Below are 22,061 nucleotides of genomic sequence, written 5' to 3'. Positions count from 1 at the left end.
AATTAATTTATCAAATTATGCAAATAATGCTTCGTGTCACTTGTGATTTATAATGTACTTGTACATGTATGTGAACTAAGTGCATTTTTACGATTCAAAGCACCAACTCAGGCATGTAAACTATTCACATCTAGATGACCTACATGTAACCTGTAACCAAGGCAAAATTTATTTCCCCTTAACCCATTCACTCCTAAACCAGCCTAAACCAGCCATACTTAGTATTTTACTGTGTCTAACGCCAGACGATTTTACTTGTCAATGGGGAACCCCCAGAGTCAATACATTAAATTAATCACTCACTGAAAAACTATGCCCCATTAGCACCCCTAAACCGGCCTAAACCCGCCATACTTAGTATTTTACTCTGTCTAATGCCAGACAATTTTACTCGTCAATGGGGAACCCCCTGCAGGAATCAATGGGTTTACATGCAACTGAATTGGGAAAAATATACACAAAAGTTGATTTTCAATTTTTACCATCAAAGAGTTCCTCTTCAGATTCAATGTCACTGAAAGCACTCGGCACGTGAACATCACAAATGCCTCCTCTTTCCAATCCTCGTTGCAACTCTGCTTCCATCTCTGCAAGCTCTGCATCCTTCTCCCCGTGCATTGCTTTCTCCTTTATCAGCTTGTCAAAAGAGAGTTTGTATTTGATTTTCTCTTCTCTTTTAACATCGCTAATAATTGGGGATGGTGTGCAATATGATGGAGCGACTCCTTTTTCTGGAGTTTTTATGATTGGTTTAAGTTGAAACTTTGAAGAAAGGAAAATTGGTGGTGTTAAAAGATCTTCGTCAGAAGAACTGGAGCCTTCAGAGATACCATGATTTGAGTCTCTGTCAAGATCACTTGAAGGCTTTTCAAACAGCTCACAATTCGCATTGTGTTTCACTTCACTGAGATCATTGAATGTTTCATCGCATTCTGAATCTTTACAATCCTCAAAGGAAACAGATTTCTCCAAATCTGATGAGTTGCACCCAATGATCTTGCTAGAGTCCTTAACACATTTGCTACTATCTAAACTGCCACAAGAATACTGGTCATTCTGATCTCCCTCAATGAGATCATTGTTACTGTTTTTTGGGTCTTTGTTGACAATGTTTACATTCAATTTATCATGATCAAGTGACTCTTTGGCCCAGGGCAAGGAGACTGCTGGTGCCTTGGATATCTGCTGAGAGTATTCCACGGATTCCTCTTTTTCCCAATGATCATTAACACTATCATGATCTGTTCTGGCAGTATCAACACAAGAGCTTTCTTCAGTTAAAGAGAATTCTCGCCTATTTGACTCTGCAAGCAAAAGACTTTCTTTGTTTCCACTCCCTTTAGCATCCACCCCTGGTTCATTTATGGAAGAAATATCTAAACCTTGATTTTGTGTGCTAGTGAAGCTCCCATGACATGTATTATATAAACAAGCACTGTCTTCATCAGCTGAATAGAATGTATCCCCACAGTCCATGCTAGTCAATTCTCCCTGATCTCCCACTACTGCTGGACAGTAAATTTTGTTCTCAGTTTTTTTACAGTATTTTGTATCAGTAATTGGGGTCGAGTGTTCTGGCTGGCTTGTGGCTGAAATTGACTCATCATTTAGCAATGCCTCATTTTCTAAGTTATGACTATTCTCTTTGCTCTTTTCAGCACTTTTGTCCATGCATGATGCATTGCGTGCTGCACTTGCCACTTGATGATTTACAAGTATTGGTTCCCTGTGCTCATCTGTCTTTGTTGTCTTCATTTTTGCAGGATCCTCAGCCAAACCACAACTCCTTCTATTCCCTGAAAATAACAAAAAATAAAAAGGGGGACCAGACTGAATAGCATAAATTAAAACAGTCACCAAGATATATAATCTAAACTGAGTTGTTAACTCTTAAGTGATCCTTGTTTGATAACTATCAATCAAAGTAACCTAATTAAAATGACAATAACATACATGTACCAAAAGCATGTAAGTGAAGGTCGCAGTGGGCTTGTAAGCTGAGAGGAAAAAGTTGAGTAGTTAAGGTTTGCTGTGTTAAGTAATCATTTGTAAGGAGAAGGTAAAGGTTGGCAACGGTTTATTGTACATCTGTAAATTGTTGTACTAAGTTTGTATACCAGCTTTCAAGTTGTAAGACGCTGGTAATAATAAGACAAAGACGACCCCAAGGACAGACAGGGAGGAGTCTACAAGATCACATGCTGTGATTGCCAGGCCACTTGCATTGGTGAAACTGGCAGGAACCCTAAATACGTACATGATTTACCAAACACAAACAAGCGATTACAGCTGTAAGAATGGTGATCTCAATAACAATATTGCTAAAAACCACTCAAGAACAAGACACACTATCAACTACATGTAGGACTCTGTTGAGCACATGTATTACTAAGCGCATCACAGTTGAAAGCTGGTACATGTCTGTATGCAAACTTAGAACAAACTACATTTAACTATTGCCACCCTCTACCCGCGCCTTACAAATGGTTACTTAACAGAAAACCTTAACTACACACAACTTCTTCCACTCAGCTTACAAACCAACTGCGACCTTCACTCACAAACAGGATCATAATGCACCAATTACCAGAGCATCACTACATTCCTTTGAATTTCCAACCATCACTTGACTCTGAAGATGACTTCCACTCAGGTTGTCAAAATTTCAGTTATTGTCAACAGCCGTTCTCAGGACTACTTTCACCAAGATGATCAAAATAATTCCATCGAGCTATGTAACTCCTGGGTCCAAACCTTTTTTCCAATATTGATTATTATCAATAACCAAACAAAATTCAACACTCTTTAGGATATCTTCTTCTACATGTTTATAAACCTTTCATTAATCCTGCTAATCGTTTAAGACAAAAATACAGTACCTGTTTGGGGTCCCAAACTCTTGAAAAACTTTGTGATTGACTGAATTCTTGAAAGAATAATATTAACAAACAAGAGCTATTATTATCTTCTGACCTTGCCATGCATTAAGAATTCTTATAATCTACTGTACATTCACATATAATGATAATTTATTACATTGAGGTAAAAATTATCGGGAAAAATGCGCAACATTTCGACCGAACTTCGGTCATTATCAAGCTTAAAAGTGAAGATAAAATTTTGCATACATATAAATATAACTGAAAACTATGAAGTAAAAGTATGTAAAGTATGAGAATGTACAAAAGGGGGTGTTAAAAACATGCAAGAATAAAAAAGGATTAAAACACTTTCGCACTAATTGAGTCTGACAGTACATTGAGGCTGGGTCTCAGTTCATTAATTAAAAACATTTCATAAATGAGACAGTCAAACTTGCTCTTGCACTTTTTTAAGATGGTAAAATTCCTCGTAAGGTCATTGTGCACATGGGAATGTTCCAAACGGAAATGCTTTCCAATGGAGGAAGACGCCGTGTGTAACCAAAATCACCTGCATCACACAGGTCACATTTAAATTGATAAACAAGGGATTGTTGGTTGACAATGGAGGCTTGACTTCGCGCGGTTTCAGATGCTGTTTAATCTTGTGGCTAACAAATATGGGCTGGAAGGTCACTTGAATTTTCTGGCTCAGATCTTTAAGTTGTGCTCTTACAATATCGGCTGAAGACTGGTCCTTAAAATGGCAGAACAACGGGAACCGCTTTAAATTCGTTGTTAACAGCTGGTAATTCGAGAACAGGTTGATCAGAAGCTTTGACTGCGATAAAGAGCGAGATGGTGGAATTAATTAACCTGTCTGGATAACTAAGACGAGAAAACACCACTTTGAGCCGATTACATTCATCGGAAAAGTATGACCAGTTGAATGAGAGGCGGAAGGCACGATCAAGCATAGTTTTCAATAAGCCGCACTTGTAGTGATCATCAACATGGCTCTTGTAATGCAGCAAAAGGCCAGTGTTGGTAGGTATGACAAATTGAGGTAGTTTTTACCTCAATTTGTTTTAAAAAGCCTTTACTTATGAGGATTTATTACATTATCCATTTAATAAATTAATAACTTTCATCTTAAATCTTTACAGTCATGAGCAAATCCAATGGTTGCAGAAAAAAAACAAAAACAGAGGACCAATTGCAGAATACCTGCATCTCTAGCTACACGGTGCAGCGTGCAATGCGTCTACATGGCTACTCAAGTTGTTATTTATTCTTGATAATTCACTCAAGTTCTTGGGAAGTGGCTATGCATCTACTCCATTGTAATTTATTCATAATTCGCTCAAGTTCTCTGGAAGGTAGTTACGCGTAGACCTATGTGGCTACTTAGTTGTAATTTATTGATAATTCACTCAAGTTCTCTGGAAGGTGGTTACTCATCCACACTGCTACTCTGTTGTAACTTATTCATAAGTCAGCAAAGTTACTTGAGTCCTAATTACATGTAACTGCTGATAAACACTACTACTGAAAGCTACAATGTAACCAGTTTGAAATATGTGCCTAGCCCTAATAACTGTACATACATGTATGCAATACAATAACTGAAAGGTAACCAGTTTGAAATCAGTGCCTAGGCCTAATTTGCATTTCTGAGTATTCTTTTTCTAATAGCTATGCACAATAGCTAGTGTTGCGGGATATTCTGCAATTTAGCCAATTGCAATTGCATGTATGTGTAGTAAGCTGGCATGATAAATTAAGATATTTAACTAGCATTTCCAGACAAGTATACACATGCACAGTTGTATAAGGCAGGGTGGTTACAACTGTTCCTGCTATAGATGGTTTGCTACCAATCTCTGGAGACCCTGATAACCATTATGTAATGGGTAAAAGTTAAGAATCCGATCCCACCAACGCATCGGCCAACGCGTCGGTCGATACACCACTGACACACGTTATAAGTTTAAACAGCGGCCAACGCGTCAGGCGGGCAGTCGGCCGACGCGTTGGTGGGATCGGTTTCTTAACTTTTACCACATAAATTATGTACAATTGCTGGTGGTCAAACAAAAGGAGCTAATGAGAGACTAATGAGCGATCTTTCGTTTTCGTCCACCAACATGGCGGCGATGACGTCAAGTGACAACCACCTATTGATGTCAATGAGCTAATTATTTTCCAGAAACTTGACATTTCAATGAAGATAAGGAAGAATTGACATGACAGCCACAGGAGGAATTCAAATTTGAAAAAAAAAGACAGCCACATTGTGCAAAATGAAGTCTGTTTGTACGAGGTACAGACAGGCATAAAAAATAAGTAAGGCTACGGTTGCAAATAATGTAATTTTGTTAACAATAATTCTAGCTCGTCTTTCATATACCGGATCCGAAATGAATAATGTCCGTAAAACAAAAGAAAAAAACAATATAGCAATACCTAATCAGAAATTCGTAATCGGAATAACAATGGCTCTTTTGTCGTCCGTCACTTTTGTCCGGTATATGAAAGTGTATACAGTGTATTCCTGAATAAAATAATTCTACATGAAAAGGGAGAGCATCTCACGTGTGTTGTGCCACTAAACTCTAAAATCTGCACGGTAGCATGATCACTCCACTAAAGAACCACCGTTTTCTCCTACCCTTTTCCCTTTTCCAAAGATCCTAGCTTTCTTTTCATCTTAGCAACGACAGGCCTTATCGTTTTGACAGTCGGTTTGACGCCATCTTGTTTTTTGGGCGCCAATTCCCACAGTCACACGATAGACTGCTGACTTGTCTTGCCCGCAGTCGCCTATATTTATAACATGCCGTCCTCTTGGGGCTCAAAAACGAAACGTACCTATTTTGACTTCAGGGTGAACTATTTATACAGTGAGGTAGAGTGGCCAATCAAAACAGAGTTTGTAATTGCAAATCTATACATCTATAGATGCAAAAACAAACTTGTGTACACGTGGACCTAAAGTATCGCCAGTCATAGTGCTGACAAGCACAAAAGTGAAGGGAATGATCATAAATAGGAAGTTTTGACTATCTGAATGATTTTGGTTTAGTTTTAAGCGATAAATTGTTGGAAATTTCAAAATTATTTTTCTTCGTGTTAATGAGTAATGTAAATAATCTTCGCACATAGTAATAAATTGAGTTAACCAGGAACCAGTTATTGTAAAGTTAAGAGAATCATATGTAACACGCGTAATTATACGGTAATAGAAAATTCACGGAAAACGGAATTTGAAATTTTATGCAGTGGCATTTGAAGGTAACATAGTTATTGCTGGTTTTCTCTGTCACACCATCATCAAAACCATTCAACAAATAAAGTCAAAAATCAATGAAACAAAAGGAGATCAATATTCAAACTGTCTCGCAAAGATACAGGTCTGTGCGATGTTTCGTTTGGGAGATATTCGAAGAAATGTTTTACGCACCTTTATAAGACTTTGTATAGAGACGCCATGTTTGTGTCCCTCGGAGGGGCCGGAAGCTAACAAAAACATATGTCATCGAGTTTTGCTATAAAAAGCCTGTAGTCGTCTTCTGAGGGCTCATAAACCTCTACATGAGTACTTATTCCCATACAAGGACTGTTCAGATTGCGAAATCTCAGCGGGTAAGTCACTTTTTTAAACCTACGTGACAGCATTCTAGGCCGCTATTTTAATATCGTGTCACGCAAAAGCGTAGAAATACAACCTTGCTTTATCAAAAGACGAAAAGTTTTCAGCTGTTCTAATAACTAATTAAACTAAAATCTCAAAAGGATTCATGATTCCTTACTTTTTAATTCTGATGACGTCATGTGAAAACCAAGACTTTATGCTTTGATGTACAACGGAAATGAACAAAAATCAGTCCTTCTCTTTAATGGTTGAGAGTATTAGACTTCTCGTCATTCAGACAGTTGACGGTCCAAATTTCTATCTTAATTTTTCGAGAGTTTCAATAGACGAAGCCAAATCAATATGAAAGACCGAGTGAGCCACACTATAGTATTTTATCTTTTCTCCTGCCCTTGGCTTGCCATTCCGGAAACGACGCACTATCTCTTTTTGAAGTAATTTCTTGTTACAACAGTGGGCGTCCTCAAAGAATTCTCAAGTGAACAAAAGAATTAAAAATTAAGATCTTTTGTTTCCCCATCTTCAATCAATTTCAATTAAGTGGGCGAGAGGTTTCAAATTTCTCTTTTTGTTCTGTGCAAAATGGTAGCCCACCCACCTCCCGCGGGGTGGCTTGACGTCTTGAACGGCTCGTTGTTGCATTCGAATGGATGATGTAGTGTACAAGATTCCCTGCGAATGCGGTAAAGTCTACATCGGGGAAACAGAAAGATCTATGCTAAAGACAATCAAGGAGCACAGGAGAGATATACGATTTGCTCGTACCTAGACCTCTGCCGTTTCTGAGCACGGGAACGAGACCGTCGACTGCCCGCTTTGAAACGAGGTAAAATTTCTTGTCGCGACCCCCACTGGTAAACAGCTCAGGCAAACAGCATAGCGGCGGACCGCACTGGAAACAATTTACCAACGAAGCAATGTAGGATCGAAATGCCCCAATCACAGCCGACCATCGTGTTACCAATGATCGAGCGTGACTAGTCCACCTCATCGCCTGATGAAGACCAGCAGTAAAAAGTTGAAACGCCGCGATCTACATTGCATCTAAAATAACTACATCGTGAGACAAAAGATAACACTCCACATTATTATTGTAACTACCACATTATTATTGAACCTTTTGTTCTCATGCTAATAAGACTTTCTAGCCCCGCTACGACGAGCAAATTTCAAAAGCATATTTGCTTCAAATGAGGGCAGTAGGTCTAATTAACATAGATACTGCTAAGTCTCAGAAAAACTGACAAAAACACGAATAAGATCAGAGGAAACAGTGAGCATGAGTAATTACACTGCAGGCCGCTAGCCTCCTCTTCCTCCTCCTCCCCTCGACCCTCCCCTCTGTTTGCCATACGCATACTTGAGCCCCTAAGCTGGTCTGTGTGTCGGCGCCACACCAAATTAGGACCAACTTCCACTTCATAGGGCAAGGTACCGCGCTGTGCTCGGATCATACCAGTTACCCACTTACAGGGGTTTCAATAAGCACCGACGGCCGACGAAAAGCGTCGGCTGCATCGCTCAGAGAAGTCGGCTACTTTTTACCCTACATTGAATTAATTGAAGGATTCCTTCAAACCTGAAGTAAAATTCATTTTTGATCGACTTGAATTTACCTTTTTTAACCTCAATTTCAAAATAATTATCAGATTTGATATTGCCATCTTTGAGCTACAGTGCACGGCTATAACTTTTTTCCGCATTTTTGCCTAGACCAACCGTCACATTTTTTACGTAATTCAATTACGTTTAGTTACGTCCCCAAACATATCAAGACGTTTAATGTAAAACAGGTCGTTCTTGAGTAATCGCTGCATCAAGACTTGTTTTCCAAAAACAGTAAATTTTTCGTTAGTTTCATCGGTTAAGCCTTTTCGTTTGTTCAGATTAAAATGACATATTCTTATCGTTCGACAGAACTGATTTCTCATGTTGAGAAATGTTGAAATTCGCGCTTGAAAAAACGCGCAAAAAAGGTTTGCCGTTCCCGGCAGCTTGAAATTGGTAGTAATGATGACATGAAGTTGTCGAAACATCATAATGTTAAAAATCATTAATTTTCCTTTTGAAATGGTTTTCCAGATCTTTCTTCGCTGGAAATTATCAAAAGAATGCGCTTAATTGCAAACTCAGTGTCTCTGTTGATTAGAAATCTTCCTTCATCTTCAGTGCTGGAAATCACATTTCAGAGCTTCCAGATTTCACAATCGTCTGGGGGAGCATGTCCCCAGACCCCCCTAGACGAAGGGGCCTAACGGCCCCTTCTTGATACAGTCGGCTACTAGACTCAAACCAGCTGCCTACTTCAAATTTTATTGAAACCCCTGCACTTAGTACTTCTAGTGTCGTTGCGCGTTATCACTCTCTAGCAAATGGAGAAGTTTCTGGTTGTCCGACCAGTTGTGGAGACAGTTTTTTCTATCTGGCGGTTGTTGACCTTCAAGCGGAGATCTCGTTTCAACAGGTCCAGCCGAGTGCACAGTCGTCTTCCAAAAAATAACTGAGATGGCGGCTCACCAGTGGTTGACTGCGGTGCACTTCTGTAACCTAACAAGAACCTTGTCAACTTAATGTTTAGAGGTTTCACTTCTGGCTCACTTTTCATGCCTGATCTCAAGCTCTGCAGGCAGCGCTTAGCTAAACCATTAGTGGCGGGGTGGTAAGGTGATGATGTTACATGCTTCATTGCATTTCTCTTGAGGAAAAGCTCGAATTCTTCAGATTTAACTGCAGTCCATTGTCGCTCACTAGTTGCACCGGGACACCATGCCTAGCAAGGAGGTTTTGAAGCTTCTGGATGGTCTTTGTTGAGGTGGTAGTGTCCATTCTCTCTAGTTCCAATCATTTTGAATAAGCATCCACGGCAATCATATGGCCAAGGAAGGGGCCAGCAAAATCAATACACGGATACACTGCCGGGGCGAGAAAGTCCATTCCCAAGGATGTAAGGTGTTTTTCTAGGCTCTTCCGGCAGCAGTTCACTGGAAACCCGAGGAAGATCTTGCAGTATCTTCATTTCCTTATCCATGTAGCTTCGGGCTAGGGCCTTCATCTTCACCACTCCTAGATGTCCTCGATGAAGTTCTTCAAGAACTTTCAGCCGAAGCTTACGAGGTACTGCGATTCTGATTCCTCAAATCAGAGAGCCACCAAGGATCAAAATTTCATCTCTGCGGGAGTAGAAGGGCTCAAGAGCTTCTGCCACGAGCTCCTTCCAACACTTTATCCATGGTTCGTTGCCAGATCGCTGGTGCAGAGGTGATACCAAAAACCAGACGGTTATACTGGAAGAAACCCATATGGGTATTGAAGGTGAGGTATGATTTCCTTGAATCCGAGTTTCCATCTCTAACTGGTGGTATGCTTGATGGAGATCGATCTTAGAGAATTTCTGTACTCCAGCAAGGCTTACAAAAATGGCTTCAATACGTAGAAGGGGGTACTGTTCTGCTTTTAGTTCTGTATTTTAGTTCTGGACTGTGACCTTGAAATAGTCTGACAGAACCATCCTTCTTAGGAAGTGGCACAATGGGTGTGGCGGCCAATTCACTTCATTCAGTTCAACTTTAGTTATAATCCCTTCATTCTGAAGTCCTCTCAATTCTTCCTCCACTTTTGGTTTCAAGGCGTAATTATATATAAGGCACTGGCCTTTATTTAACAAAGTGTGCTTGGTGATCCTCCTTGAGGGTTAACTTTGCCTGGGCTGATGTAAATGTGCCCAACTTGCCTTCGAAGACATCGGAATACAGTCAACTCTCTCATAGCGACCACTTCTCGTAAGCGACCACCTCCCGTAAGCGACCACTTCGTAAACAACCGTTCTGTCTCTCAGTTAAATACTGTTCCCAGAGCTCTCTCGTAAGCGACCACCACTGAAATTTCTAAAGCGACCGCGACCACTTTTTAGGCCACAAATTTGACATATTCTTTTGTTTTCTGTTTCTGGTAAGCGACCACCCAACATAATCATGTATGATCGTTAGTGAATCACTACTCAGAAGTGACAAAAGTTCAATTTTTAATGACGCTACCCCGGACTGCTGACAGATAACAACAGTTTACATTAATTGTTACAGTGATCTGTTCCAAAATGATATACTGTCAGTACAAGTTCATCAGAAGAATGCATAGATTGGCCAGGCGCTATTCAATGTGAAATATGCCAGTGCTTTCAATCTTTTCTTTAAGCCATAGAATAGAAATGTCATTGTCTCCGTAGAAAATGTAACTGCAGGGAATTTCCAGTCCATAACCTGCTCCTCGATTTACACGTTTTTCTGTTATAATGGCCTTTCCATTGTTGGTCCTTCGTTTCAAGAATTTGCTGACATACTGAGACATTTGTAATGGTATGTGGCCGACAATTTCGTCTTCTTTTGACACGGTGTTGGGATGTTCGGCTTCAGTAAAATTTCTTGACAGCGGCCTCACTACTACAACTGCCTTTCCATCTTTTTCATTCAGTGGCTCACGTTTCAGTCTACGTTGCTCACCAATTTCGGGAACCCATGTTGTTTCATCCTTGTAGACATGATAACCTCGTATGAATGAATGAACCGTGATGCTTGAAAAATTATTTTTCTCCATGTGGACTTAAAACGGAGCGAATCGATGGTGAATGATAGGCAAATGACGAAGATTTTCAGTTCTGTTACTGCACGTGTTACACGTTGGTTGCGTGGTGGGTGTTCAAGTTTGATTGGCATCTGCACTTTGTATCCTTAACGCGTGAGATGAAGATAAAATACTCGAGGGAATTTCCCACATTTGTACGTGCACGTGTGCTCAACAGGGTTAAAGATGAGGAACTGTGTTAAATGCTCAAGTCTTACGAATTATATTTGTCTGAAGTGCGCAAAACCTGTCTGTAACAAGTCTAAAGAATGTTCATCCCCTGCTGACGAAGACAGCCTAGGCTGGAAAGCTGGTGTATCGGTGGCTTATTGCGTTTCTTGTTTTGACGTGCCGACCCCGAAGGTGGCCAAGCAAGCAAGAATCCCAGTTAAGGACATCAAACCAGTTACAAAGAAATTCACAGCGAAGAAGCCACCAATGCCCCCACAAGCTAATGATGGTCAAAGGAAATGTCTTTCCCTGAAAGAAAAAATAGAAGTCATCCGGAAATCTAACGAGGGTAACAGCACGAGAAAGTTAGCGAAAATATTTGATGGCGGGAAAACACAGATTGTCAAAATCCTGAAGCAGAAAGCTAGGATTCTAGAATCGTGGAACTCTAATGAAGGAGCTCAATCTCAAAAGAGATTGAATGTTGAAAAGTATGGCGAAATCAATGGTTTGTTGTGGAAATGGTATACCAGAGCAAGAGAGTCAAATATCCCTGTTGATGGCCCCATGCTGGTCGAAGAAGCGCGAATCATAGCTGAGAGAATTGGAGATGACACATTTAAAGGAACAAGTGGTTGGCTAGACAAGTGGAAAAAGAGACATAAAATCGGCCAAATGAATATTTCTGGGGAAGAGGGAGATGTAAGCCAAGAGACGATAGACAGCTGGAATGAAAGATTGAAAGAGCTAACTAGGGGCTACTCACCGAGGGATATATGGAATGAGGACGAAACTGGCTGTTTCTGGAAGGCGATGCTTCAGAAATCGCTCTCTCAAAAGGGGAAACGCTGTAGGGGCAGCAAAAATGCGAAGCAACGAATAACCTCTGCATTCTTTGTGAATGTAGCGGGCAACAAAGAGGCCCTTATTGTGATAGGAAGTAGCAGACGACCGCGCTGCTTCGCACGTTTGGCAAATCCATCATACCCCTGCGGTGCCCAGTACTTCAGCAACGAGAAGGCGTGGATGAGAACCGAGATAATGGTTACTATCCTTACCAGGTTGAACAACCGTCTGAAAAGAGAGGAAAGGCATATTATCCTTTTCTTAGACAATGCACCATGTCATCCACCCTCGCTGACAGACATGTTCTCCAACATTAAAGTGGCATTTCTACCGAAGAACACCACATCGCGCACGCAGCCCCTGGATGCAGATATAATCAAGGTGTGGAAGATCTACTACAAAAGGAAGTTGCTGCGGCATATCGTTAGTCAAGTTGACGGAGAACACTCTGCCAGCGAGATAGTAAAGTCTGTGAACCTCCTAATGGCCGTGCGATGGATGGTAAATGCGTGGGACGAAGTCAAGTGCGAGGTAATCAGTAAGTGTTTCAGACATGTTGGAATGTACCCCTCAGCCATGGAATTGGATGAAGATGACGATGACCCGTTTGCCGGTGAGGAGTTACTAGACCTTGAAGCCCTGGTGCAGAAGATGTTTAAGAAAGTTATTGACGCTGCACCCTATGCTGCCTTCGACGATGATGCGGACGCCTATTAATATTACTCCTTAGATCCCGCCGACCCTGACTGGAGGGAGACCCTACGAGATGAGGTTATCGCTACTCACGTAAACAGCAACAAGACGGAAATAGCAACTGATTCCGACAGTGATGATAGCAGTGACCATGCTCCCTTACCAATCCCAGCGGTGCAAACAGTTAAAGGAGCACTTGATCTCGTGCGTCAGATCGCTGAGTTTGCAGATTATCGGAGTTGCGAGGATTTGTCTAGTGCAGTCACGAAAGTGTCTGATATTATTGTTGACATGAGGCTTAAGTCACAGAAGCAATCGAGCATTCTAGATTTCGTGGATAAGCGATCGAATGAGACCGAGTAATGTAAATACATTATTAAGATTTCAAGTACAGTATATGCACCCCATGTTTGACGTTGTTTTCCTAGGTTTTGTTCGGTTTAAATTTCAGGTGATTTTCATTAACATGAGACACATTGACAAGTACTGTACACTCCACTCTACCAAGAGAAAATGAGGAGACAGAGAGGGAGGTTCCCGGTCCAGCCCTTGGGATATGTCATGCCCACGAAAGTTATTTTTAGACGAGCGGAAGTCTGTCTTCCGAGACGTCCGCATTAATTTTGAAAATACATGTTTAATTTTTTTTCATCAGCCTTCCACGTGCGCCGCCATTTTCTCTTTTCACTAAGAACCTGAGAGCGAGACAAGACTGCATGCGGACGTCCCGGAAGACAGACTTCCGACTTCCGCTCGTCTAAAAATAACTTTCGTGGACATGACATATCCCGGTCAACGCCCTGAGACTCCCTCTCTGTCCTCTCATTTTCTCTTGACTCTACGTAATCGCTAGTTGTTGTCCTTCAGTAGCATTTGGAGTAATGATTCAAAGTTCGAGTGAGGCCTAACACTACTGTGAATTTTTTGTACCCAATTATTCCATCAGGGATCAACCCTAGTATTGGAATTGGGCCCACACAAGGACAGAGAAAAACTCTGACCAGGGTGGGATTTGAACCCACGACCTTCGGATTAGATCACCGCTGCTCTACCGACTGAGCTACAAGGCCAGAACGGGAGCTGGCCGTGGGTATGTGAGATGTTATTCACAAGGACAAATTAGGCTCGGCCCAAGCCTAATTTTAGGTAATCGCTAGTTGTGTGGGCCCAATTCCAATACTAGGGTTGATCCCTGATGGAATAATTGGGTACAAAAACTTCACAGTAGTGTTAGGCCTCACTCGAACTTTGAATCATTACTCCACTCTACTTTTCCGAAACTTGTTGCATGTGAAAAAAATCAAATAAATTAGTTTCTATTTGCCTAATTTTAGCTGATTAGGCAATATGTTTATGTAATTAATTGATCAATCCAGTGTTCGACTTATTTCATTGATCTTTCCCGTAAGCGACCACCTCCCGTAAGCGACCACTTTGTCGTGCACCAAGGGTGGTCGCTTACGAGAGAGTTGACTGTACTCAAAACGCTCAACTGAGCTTAATTAAGGGCTGGTGGCATCTTGTGAAACTTGCAATGGTTTATAAAATCCCAGTCTAAGTGTATATTGTGTAACCAATCTCTCCCCATCAAAACACGACCCTTACTCTTCACAACAAACATATTCTTCCCTGTGTAGGTTTTCCTTTTGTGCAAAGAATGTCTGCCACGACAGACACGGCAGGCACGTGAGGGACTGATTTGAGCTCTTTTTGCAACTAGGCAGCATCGCGAATGGCAGTTTCCATCGCTACAGCAATCTCGACAGCTTTATCGTATTTCAGTTTAACTTCCGCCTCGGAGAGCAATCGCCTTTCATAGTCCACACAGAAGTGCTTCGTTTAATTAAGTTAGCGCCCAAATTGCAATGTGTCGCAAAATGTGTTAACTCGGCCACGTAAGACTGAATACTTTCTCCTTCGAGTTGATTTCCTTGGTAAAAACAGAACCTTTCAGCAATTTCCAGTGGTTTAGGACTCAAATGTTCTTGTAGGGTTGTGACTATCTCTTGAAAAGACTTAGTAGCTGTTTTTTTCCGGCGCGAGAAGATCCTTCCGCAGCGTATAAGTCTTAATTCCCGCCGATCACACTCAAATAAGGTTGGCACTTTGTGGTGCTTATCGATGTCGTTTGCCATGAAAAACTCTTCCACTCGCTCCACATAGGTCCCCCAAATGTCCTTTGTATGATCAAAATCTCTATATTAACAATGGTGGCCATTGCTTATTGAATTTATCCTTGTCGCCACTGTTTAGTCTCAGAAAAACTGATAAACACCCGAACAAAAGGAAACAGCGTGCATGCGTAATGTACACAGGCCGCTAGCCAAATACACTACAGGTATAAAAGATATGCAACGACCCCACATGGTGTACATGTGTAGCCTGATTTCAGAAGGTCCAGGTCGCTCGTATCATGAACTCTACTCGGGAGTAGAGTGCGTGACAACATTGACCGAATGCAAAAATGGCCGCCAACAAATTATTCTTTTGTCTTTGTGTTAATTAGCCTAACTAGCCTCGTTTTACAGCCCAAATTCTTTCAATTTTAGGGGTGTGAACGAGGCTAGTTAGTCTAATTAACACTGAGACAAAAGAATAATTTGTTGGCGGCCATTTTTGCATTCGATCAATAGTATGCGGAATGAGTGGAGTAGTTGCTCTGTCTTTTCTCATATTTTTCAAAGTATTTGTTGTTTTTGATTGGTCATTTGCCTTTGTCTTCCTGAAACGCCGTTCTAGCCTATCGCTTATGAAAAGAAGCAAGAGACCACTGCCAGAGCCCACTACTGTCGCAATAAACACTTCGTCGCTAAGATGACCCGAAATGTTTGCTTGTCACTTTTCCCATGGTCTTCTATTATCTCACGCCCTACAGCGGGTTCCCACTAGAGTTTATCCTCAGATCTTATGCAAAATTTGGTCCAGGCTTTTCGTGCTAACAGCTCTCGCGTTTACGCGCGCGCAGCTTTCACAAGCTGCTGGCGCTTGAGCGTAAGGTAGGAAACGAAAGAGACTTCGCGCAGCGAGTCTATTGTAGCTTCCGACGGAAAGTGTCACCAACCATCTAAGATCATCAAAGCGCTCTTGTTTTTTCTTTTTGGCATTTCCGCAGCGCTCGCATATCAAACATTGAAACGCTAGTCAATATTTGCCAACGTGTTTCACTGCAGTTTTAAAAGACTGTGAAATCCTGGTCAGTGGCGGGTTATTTCTGTTCACTTGAAACAGGTCGGACTATAAGCCTTCACATAGTAAGAAGCTTTTAATAAAATTGTCTTTTCTTGCTGTAGACAATTTCACCCTTTTTTCGCTCAGAAATTGCCAAATTCAAGTATAAGTCGCCACAAGTAGATCTTGTCTTTAGTTCAAGGTAAATTCCCGGAATCTGAAAATATGAAAGAACGACTAAATGACATTTGATGGAAGAGTTTTCTTAGCTTTTATCACCCAGCGTATCAAAGGCATCGGTTACAACTGTCAGAGCATTGTTAAGGCATTGACCATTAGAACATGACGAAAGGTCATTAAAGGATATAGGACAGATAGAAGCATATTCACAAAAGAGGATACAATGAATTATTCATTTACGGCTAAAATCAGTTATACCCAGGCATAAATTTCAGCGGAAGAAAACCGTTCCCCGTTTTCATAAAAGACCCACCACCGAGATGATTGATTGGGTTCTCTTGAAGCTCATCAATTAATCAATTCAGACATTGATTGTCAAGAAGTACTTTGTCTTGCTAAGCCGATTTGTTTCCACGATAAAAGGCGACTAAGACTGGGATGTTTTTCATGTATTAATTTATTTGTTTCTAGTGGGATTTTAATTTCAACTTTTCTTATTAGTGAAACCTGCAATATTTCAGCGTGAAATGAAAGTGTTGCTCTCGTTTAACATATTTCAAACGACAATGTTCACCACCTGAACCCTGATTAAACTGTGTACTGCGTATTAGCATCCCATTATGTCCTCGGAAATAATATGCGTTATACTTATTATTTTCGATGAAGAAAATAATTCAATACATTTCTTGCGCCCTCAAAAAGCTATATATAGCTAGGCCTCCGGTTAGATACCTGATTCTTAACAGGTTCCAGAAAACCGGAATCAGGTTCATTCAATCTTCAGATTAACTCTGTAAAGTTAAGTTGCTCCCATTCGATGTTTGTTGATCGCCAAAATATCGTGGTCCACGTAGAAATGGCTTTGAGTGGGATAAACCAGAGGATTTAGTATCTTGCATTAACTTTTCGGAAGTCGGTGTCTTTAGTGGTGACTCATCGTCTACCCAAAATTCGCATTTGAATAAAGCGCCGAGAGGTACTAGTTTTAGCTGGTCTTCCTGATCCAGACGCAGGCATGGGCAAATATCTACCCATCAAGGCTTTCCCTCCATGCTGATCCTTTCTTGTTCGAGGAGATGCGCTTTCGATAGCTGTTTTGTGAAGTCTCTTGTGGTCAGTTGTGGTCATCTTTTGTTTTACGCATAAAATGATCTCGTAAATCAAAACTAAATACAAAACTCCGACCATGAACTCATTGAGACTTTCCATTTCTCTCAACTTAGCTAATATTTCTATTGCCGATCAAAGCGTGCACAAACCGGCCGCAATCATTGCATGTGCGTAGAAGGAGTGAGTTGGCTTAAAATCGAAAAAATTGCGGATCCTTTGTCTAATTGTGAAAAACCTCAGAGACGTTTGAACAGCAATTACTAAAGATTCACAGAGTGGTTTGTGTTTGTGATTTGTGCTTCAGTTGCAGCTGTTTCAAAAACATGTTAGAGAGGAACGCGCGAAATCAGTTTTAAATAATCAATTATGATAAGGTAGAGCGATTAAAAAATAACAAAATTTGGAATAATAAAGAATTTTTTTCTGCCTTCGACGATGCGTACATAATCTACACCGAAAAGATCTTCTGTATCTTTAATGACTAGAAGTCAACTGAAGCTCAAAATATTCATAACAAGGACTTTTAAATATTGATGGGGAACTGAAAATCTGCGCCCCAAGCAATTATTAATTTCGGCGTTAAAACTCGAAAAACTCCTCGGTCTGTGGGCATCAATTTTTAATCGTTTCCTGTACCGGATACTTTCTGAAATGAACGGATTCTCTTACTCGTCAAGTTTTTAAAACTTGAAGAAGAAATATGAACACACCTTTTGGATCCCTTTTACAAAAAAATGGACACAAAAATTAGGGCCACTACGGAGAACTTAAGATCATGATACTATCAAACTAATATTACATCTTTGCCTTGCAAATTGCCTCCTGTTGGGATTAAAGCTAAATTACATAGAATATTTTCTTTCTTGAAAGCATAAGGAAAGGTGGAAATTTTATGTTGTTTTTGATGAGTAAGCCACGTTTTCTGATAAATTGAACAGCGTGAGTCAGGTCTTCTCCAATCTGGGAATATTCACAAATGAAACCTGGGATAACCTCGTTAAAATATCAACATGGCGATTTTAACAGTGTTTAATAAGTAATTTGAAAAAAAATAGAACAGTGGTTTATCTCTAATTGTATAGTATGGTTGAAACTAATTCCGGCATTCATTTCACCTTTTATATTATGAAAGAGCTTACAAAGCAGACTTTATTCATGAACCAACAACGAACGGTTTCTTCATAAAGAAAAAGAAAGAAAATATTCAGTTTACATTCATGGGGGAAAAGTATTTGAAATTGTGCTTGTCGCGCAGAGTAAAAACCAGTCTCTGGGTTGCAGAGGGCGACTGTGGACACCTAAAAAAAAAAACAACAGCAAACAAAGACCAAGACGCTGACCACGTACTCAGTAACTTGATTAAGATTTTTAAGGAGCCGCTAGGGAAGAGGCCGCTAACAATATTAAGAATGGAAAATGATGCGAGGCTTGTCAAAGGCTGTCTGTTAAAGTGAAGCTGACTTAAATATTGATATTTTATTGTTAAAGGAGTAAATCCACCTGTTATTGTCATCGATTAACTGCCGACCGGTAAGCTCAGTCGGGAGAACATCGGCGGACTATCGTGCGCGGGGTCGGAGGTTTAACGGGACTCGAACCCATGACCGCGCGATTGCGCTAGACAGTGCTCCACAATGGGTTACGAGTCACCTTGGGAGCTGGTCTGCAGCGACGTTCATCCTTTGCAATTTTTTTAGTTACTGACTCCGAGCTATAAAGAGATATATATGAACTGCGGAAAGGAGTATTTCAAGATTTTTTTAACTAAATCATCGCAGTTACAAACGTTGCTTAAGTAATAACGAAAGGAAAGCCTGAAAAATCCATTATTGAAGAGGATTTCCACCTGCGAAAAGGTGCACGTGCAGGTCTTTGCTCCACGAAGTAACGCGAGCGAAGTCAAAACAAAGATCACAATCGCCCAACTCTTGTTTATGCAAAGTCAAAATTTACTCTCCAAGACGCGTACGACGTTATTTATCACCAGGTAATTCCATCATTTTGGAAATAGCAGCTACTTTATTATTCATCTGCGTCACAAGTTTTCACTGATTTTGGGCCTCATTTTGTTGAAACTCAAGCCCGCTTCCAACAGGCCTGTGAACCCTTCCTGCTTACAGAGCAATACTAAAAAACTTCTCCCATATCACATTTGAGCCTTAAGCTCGAAAATTCAATACACAACATGATATCATAATTCACAAAGGCAGAAAATACCACAGAATCCTTTTCCAGCGAAAATTTTATTGAAACAAACAACATATTTGCTCTTAGAGGTGAAAACCTCTTCCTATTTCATTGCGTGCGTGAAGACAAGAAACTCAATTCTGTCAAACTACCATGCACTTCACGTAAATACTGCTCACTTTGATTTCGTCTCGACGGGCGATAGATTGTTGTCGAAGTCCAGTACTCGTCGCTTTTGAGATTCATGCCTAGTTTATCCAACTGGCTTTCCATTATTGAGCTCCATAAGGGTATATTTTGTTTAAGGATCCACTAAAACGCCATTCGCGTTGCATGACTTTCGACGCCATTGCAGGCTAAGTTGATGATTCTACTGTGTCCACCAGAGAAATCTACGCAGTTCCACTACCCTCTCGATCCTAAGAAAATACGCGCAGAAGGCTCTATACACAAAGACACCACTTACCAGGGGAGTGACAGGCAAGACTTTTACCGACACGGAAAAAAAAAAAAAAAAAAAAAAGAAAACAAACAAACTAAACGCAGACCTCGACTGGGTTTGCCCATAGGCAACCCAGTAATAAGCTAGCCTCCTTGTTAAAGGAATATGATGATATTTTAAAAGGCATAGGAAAGGTTACTGATTTTGAGCACGTTCAATCACCCTAACGTCAAACTTGTCAGTCAATACCTAAGATGAAGGAAAGGTTACGTTTATACAAACGTTGGCCGTGTAGCACTTATATTTTAAACAGAATTAACTGAATTAACTACACTTACTTCAGTTAATACCTAAGATGTAATTGTTGCAGTCAATAATGAGCTTGATAGAATGCTTGAAGACGATATTATTGAAGAGGTAACTGAAGCCAGCCCGTGGGTTTCTAATTTACTAATCAAAGTTCCCAAACAATCTGGTCATCAAGAGTATGCACTTTATGAGAAGTAAATAAGACAGTAATAAAAGAGTGTTTTGTTTTATCTAAGGTCAAGGATACTCATTCGTCACGTTGAAAGAGACGACCTCTTGCGAAGTCATCAAGGCGCAGAGTGATATTTTCACTAGATTCGGATTTCCGGACGAAATTGCTTCCGATAATTTAATTTATCATTTCAGAATTTGAGACCTTTCTCAAATCGTGTGGAATTACCGTAAATCTTCTATTTAACTGCTGAGTTAGACGCACGCTTCAGGAACTTCGTAACCGTCCTCAAACATATTCTAATGAACAAATGGCATCTTATACAAAACCAGCCCTTACTAAGAGAAATCTTGAAAAATCCTCTCCTAATTTCATGTAAGAAAGGGAGGTCTTTAAAAGATGTACTTGTTAGAGAAAAACTCTGGGGTTGAATTTCCTATCTTGACCAATAATAGTCGTGTTTGGCTTGTCTACACCTTGAACACAATTACAAGTTGTCTGAATTAAGAGCTTTAAAAGACTTGTTGTGGTGTTTTATATACCCTCTGTTGCACTTTTTTTTCAACTTCGCATAAGAGGACACCGTCCCGTAAGGGAAGAGTTACCCTTGGTCCCGAGGGTGTCCGCGTACGGGGGGTTCAAGTGTAACACCAATGGCTGGTGAAAGTTATAAACATGTCAATCAAAATAAAATCATACTACATGTATGTTAAATTAGTAATGAACATCAACCTTCCATTTAGTTCACCTGCAACTTGTAGTTTCTGCTCACTAGGGTGACATTAAATTTTTCTGTTTATCTTTATACCAGGGCCTTTGTTGCCATTGAAAAGTTGTTAAGTAAAATATGTAGATTAGTTTGTAATTAACATTATTGGTAAAGTTATTTTTATTGCCACGGCAACGGTTTCAAACAACTTTTGTGTTCACTTTACGTTTACGAAGTCTAGCATTTATTATTCCACAAAGCTACAAGAACAATTTTGAAATCCTTACTAGTCATAACAACTTTCAATATCTTAAAAAAATATTTAATTTCTCTCTGTTAGCCTCTATGTCAACATCAAGCGGTTTTAACATAGCAAAACTGGTCAAATTATGTACTTTTTCCGTCTTTTTGAATTTTGACATAAACACAACAGGCTGTTTATTGTTTTAGTTTGAATCACATTTTTTAAGCTAGACAATAAATACATTTACTCTGCTATGATGATACTGTTTTGTGTCTTGTTATACAAGTCAACACAGAATGATACCAGCCATCAAGAGTCATCCAAATCATATTTGGTAAATTTCCGGCACTTGAATTTCCTGCACATGTACGCATTGCGTACCTATTTTTAAACATGTCTTGACTTTCAGATGGACATGACCTCTTGGATCCCCGCAGAGCCCAGAAAGGACGTATTAAACTCCAAAAGAATTTATTTACCTTAAGTTGCCAATTTTGCAAAGTCATCGTGATCAAAACACACGTCCGAGCAAAAAGAACGCGAACAGACTTCCGGTTTGATCGAAAACGAGATTAATTAAAACGTCAAGAAGGGTTTATTTGTGTAGGCATTTTTTTTCCAGTGCCAACAATGTGTAATGCTATTAATTTATCAATCCCCGGTCATGAATTCGAGTTCTGTAAACATTTTAGCCGTT

At 40.2% G+C, this 22,061-nt stretch overlaps 2 protein-coding genes across 4 annotated transcripts in view; one reads left to right on the top strand and one right to left on the bottom strand.

The window, feature by feature from the left end:
• The window catches only part of LOC138041546 (SMC5-SMC6 complex localization factor protein 2-like), a 28,223-nt gene extending 22,594 nt beyond the window's left edge, over positions 1-5,629 (bottom strand). The window contains exons 1-3 of one of the 3 annotated variants that reach the window (XM_068887283.1): positions 5,533-5,629; positions 2,880-2,926; positions 483-1,796 (exon numbers count right to left, since the gene is read on the bottom strand). In XM_068887283.1, the coding sequence (XP_068743384.1) occupies positions 483-1,796; positions 2,880-2,926; positions 5,533-5,570 (1,399 nt within the window). In that variant the 5' untranslated portion in view covers positions 5,571-5,629. Of the gene's footprint in view, positions 1-482; positions 1,797-2,879; positions 2,927-5,327 lie in introns of all 3 variants that reach the window. The other 2 variants (XM_068887284.1, XM_068887285.1) reach the window with 2 other exon arrangements.
• Positions 5,630-11,319: 5,690 nt separating this feature from the next.
• LOC138040692 (tigger transposable element-derived protein 6-like) lies at positions 11,320-12,867 on the top strand. Its single transcript, XM_068886372.1, has one exon. It carries the CDS (start codon positions 11,320-11,322, stop codon positions 12,865-12,867), a length of 1,548 nt encoding a protein of 515 aa, XP_068742473.1.
• Positions 12,868-22,061: the final 9,194 nt, after the last annotated feature.

Source organism: Montipora capricornis, chromosome 3 (genome assembly GCF_036669925.1).
Source record: "Montipora capricornis isolate CH-2021 chromosome 3, ASM3666992v2, whole genome shotgun sequence".
NCBI lineage: Eukaryota > Metazoa > Cnidaria > Anthozoa > Scleractinia > Acroporidae > Montipora > Montipora capricornis.
The sequence above is the reverse complement of the archived record's forward strand: the minus strand, read 5'-3'. Positions and strand labels throughout refer to the sequence as shown.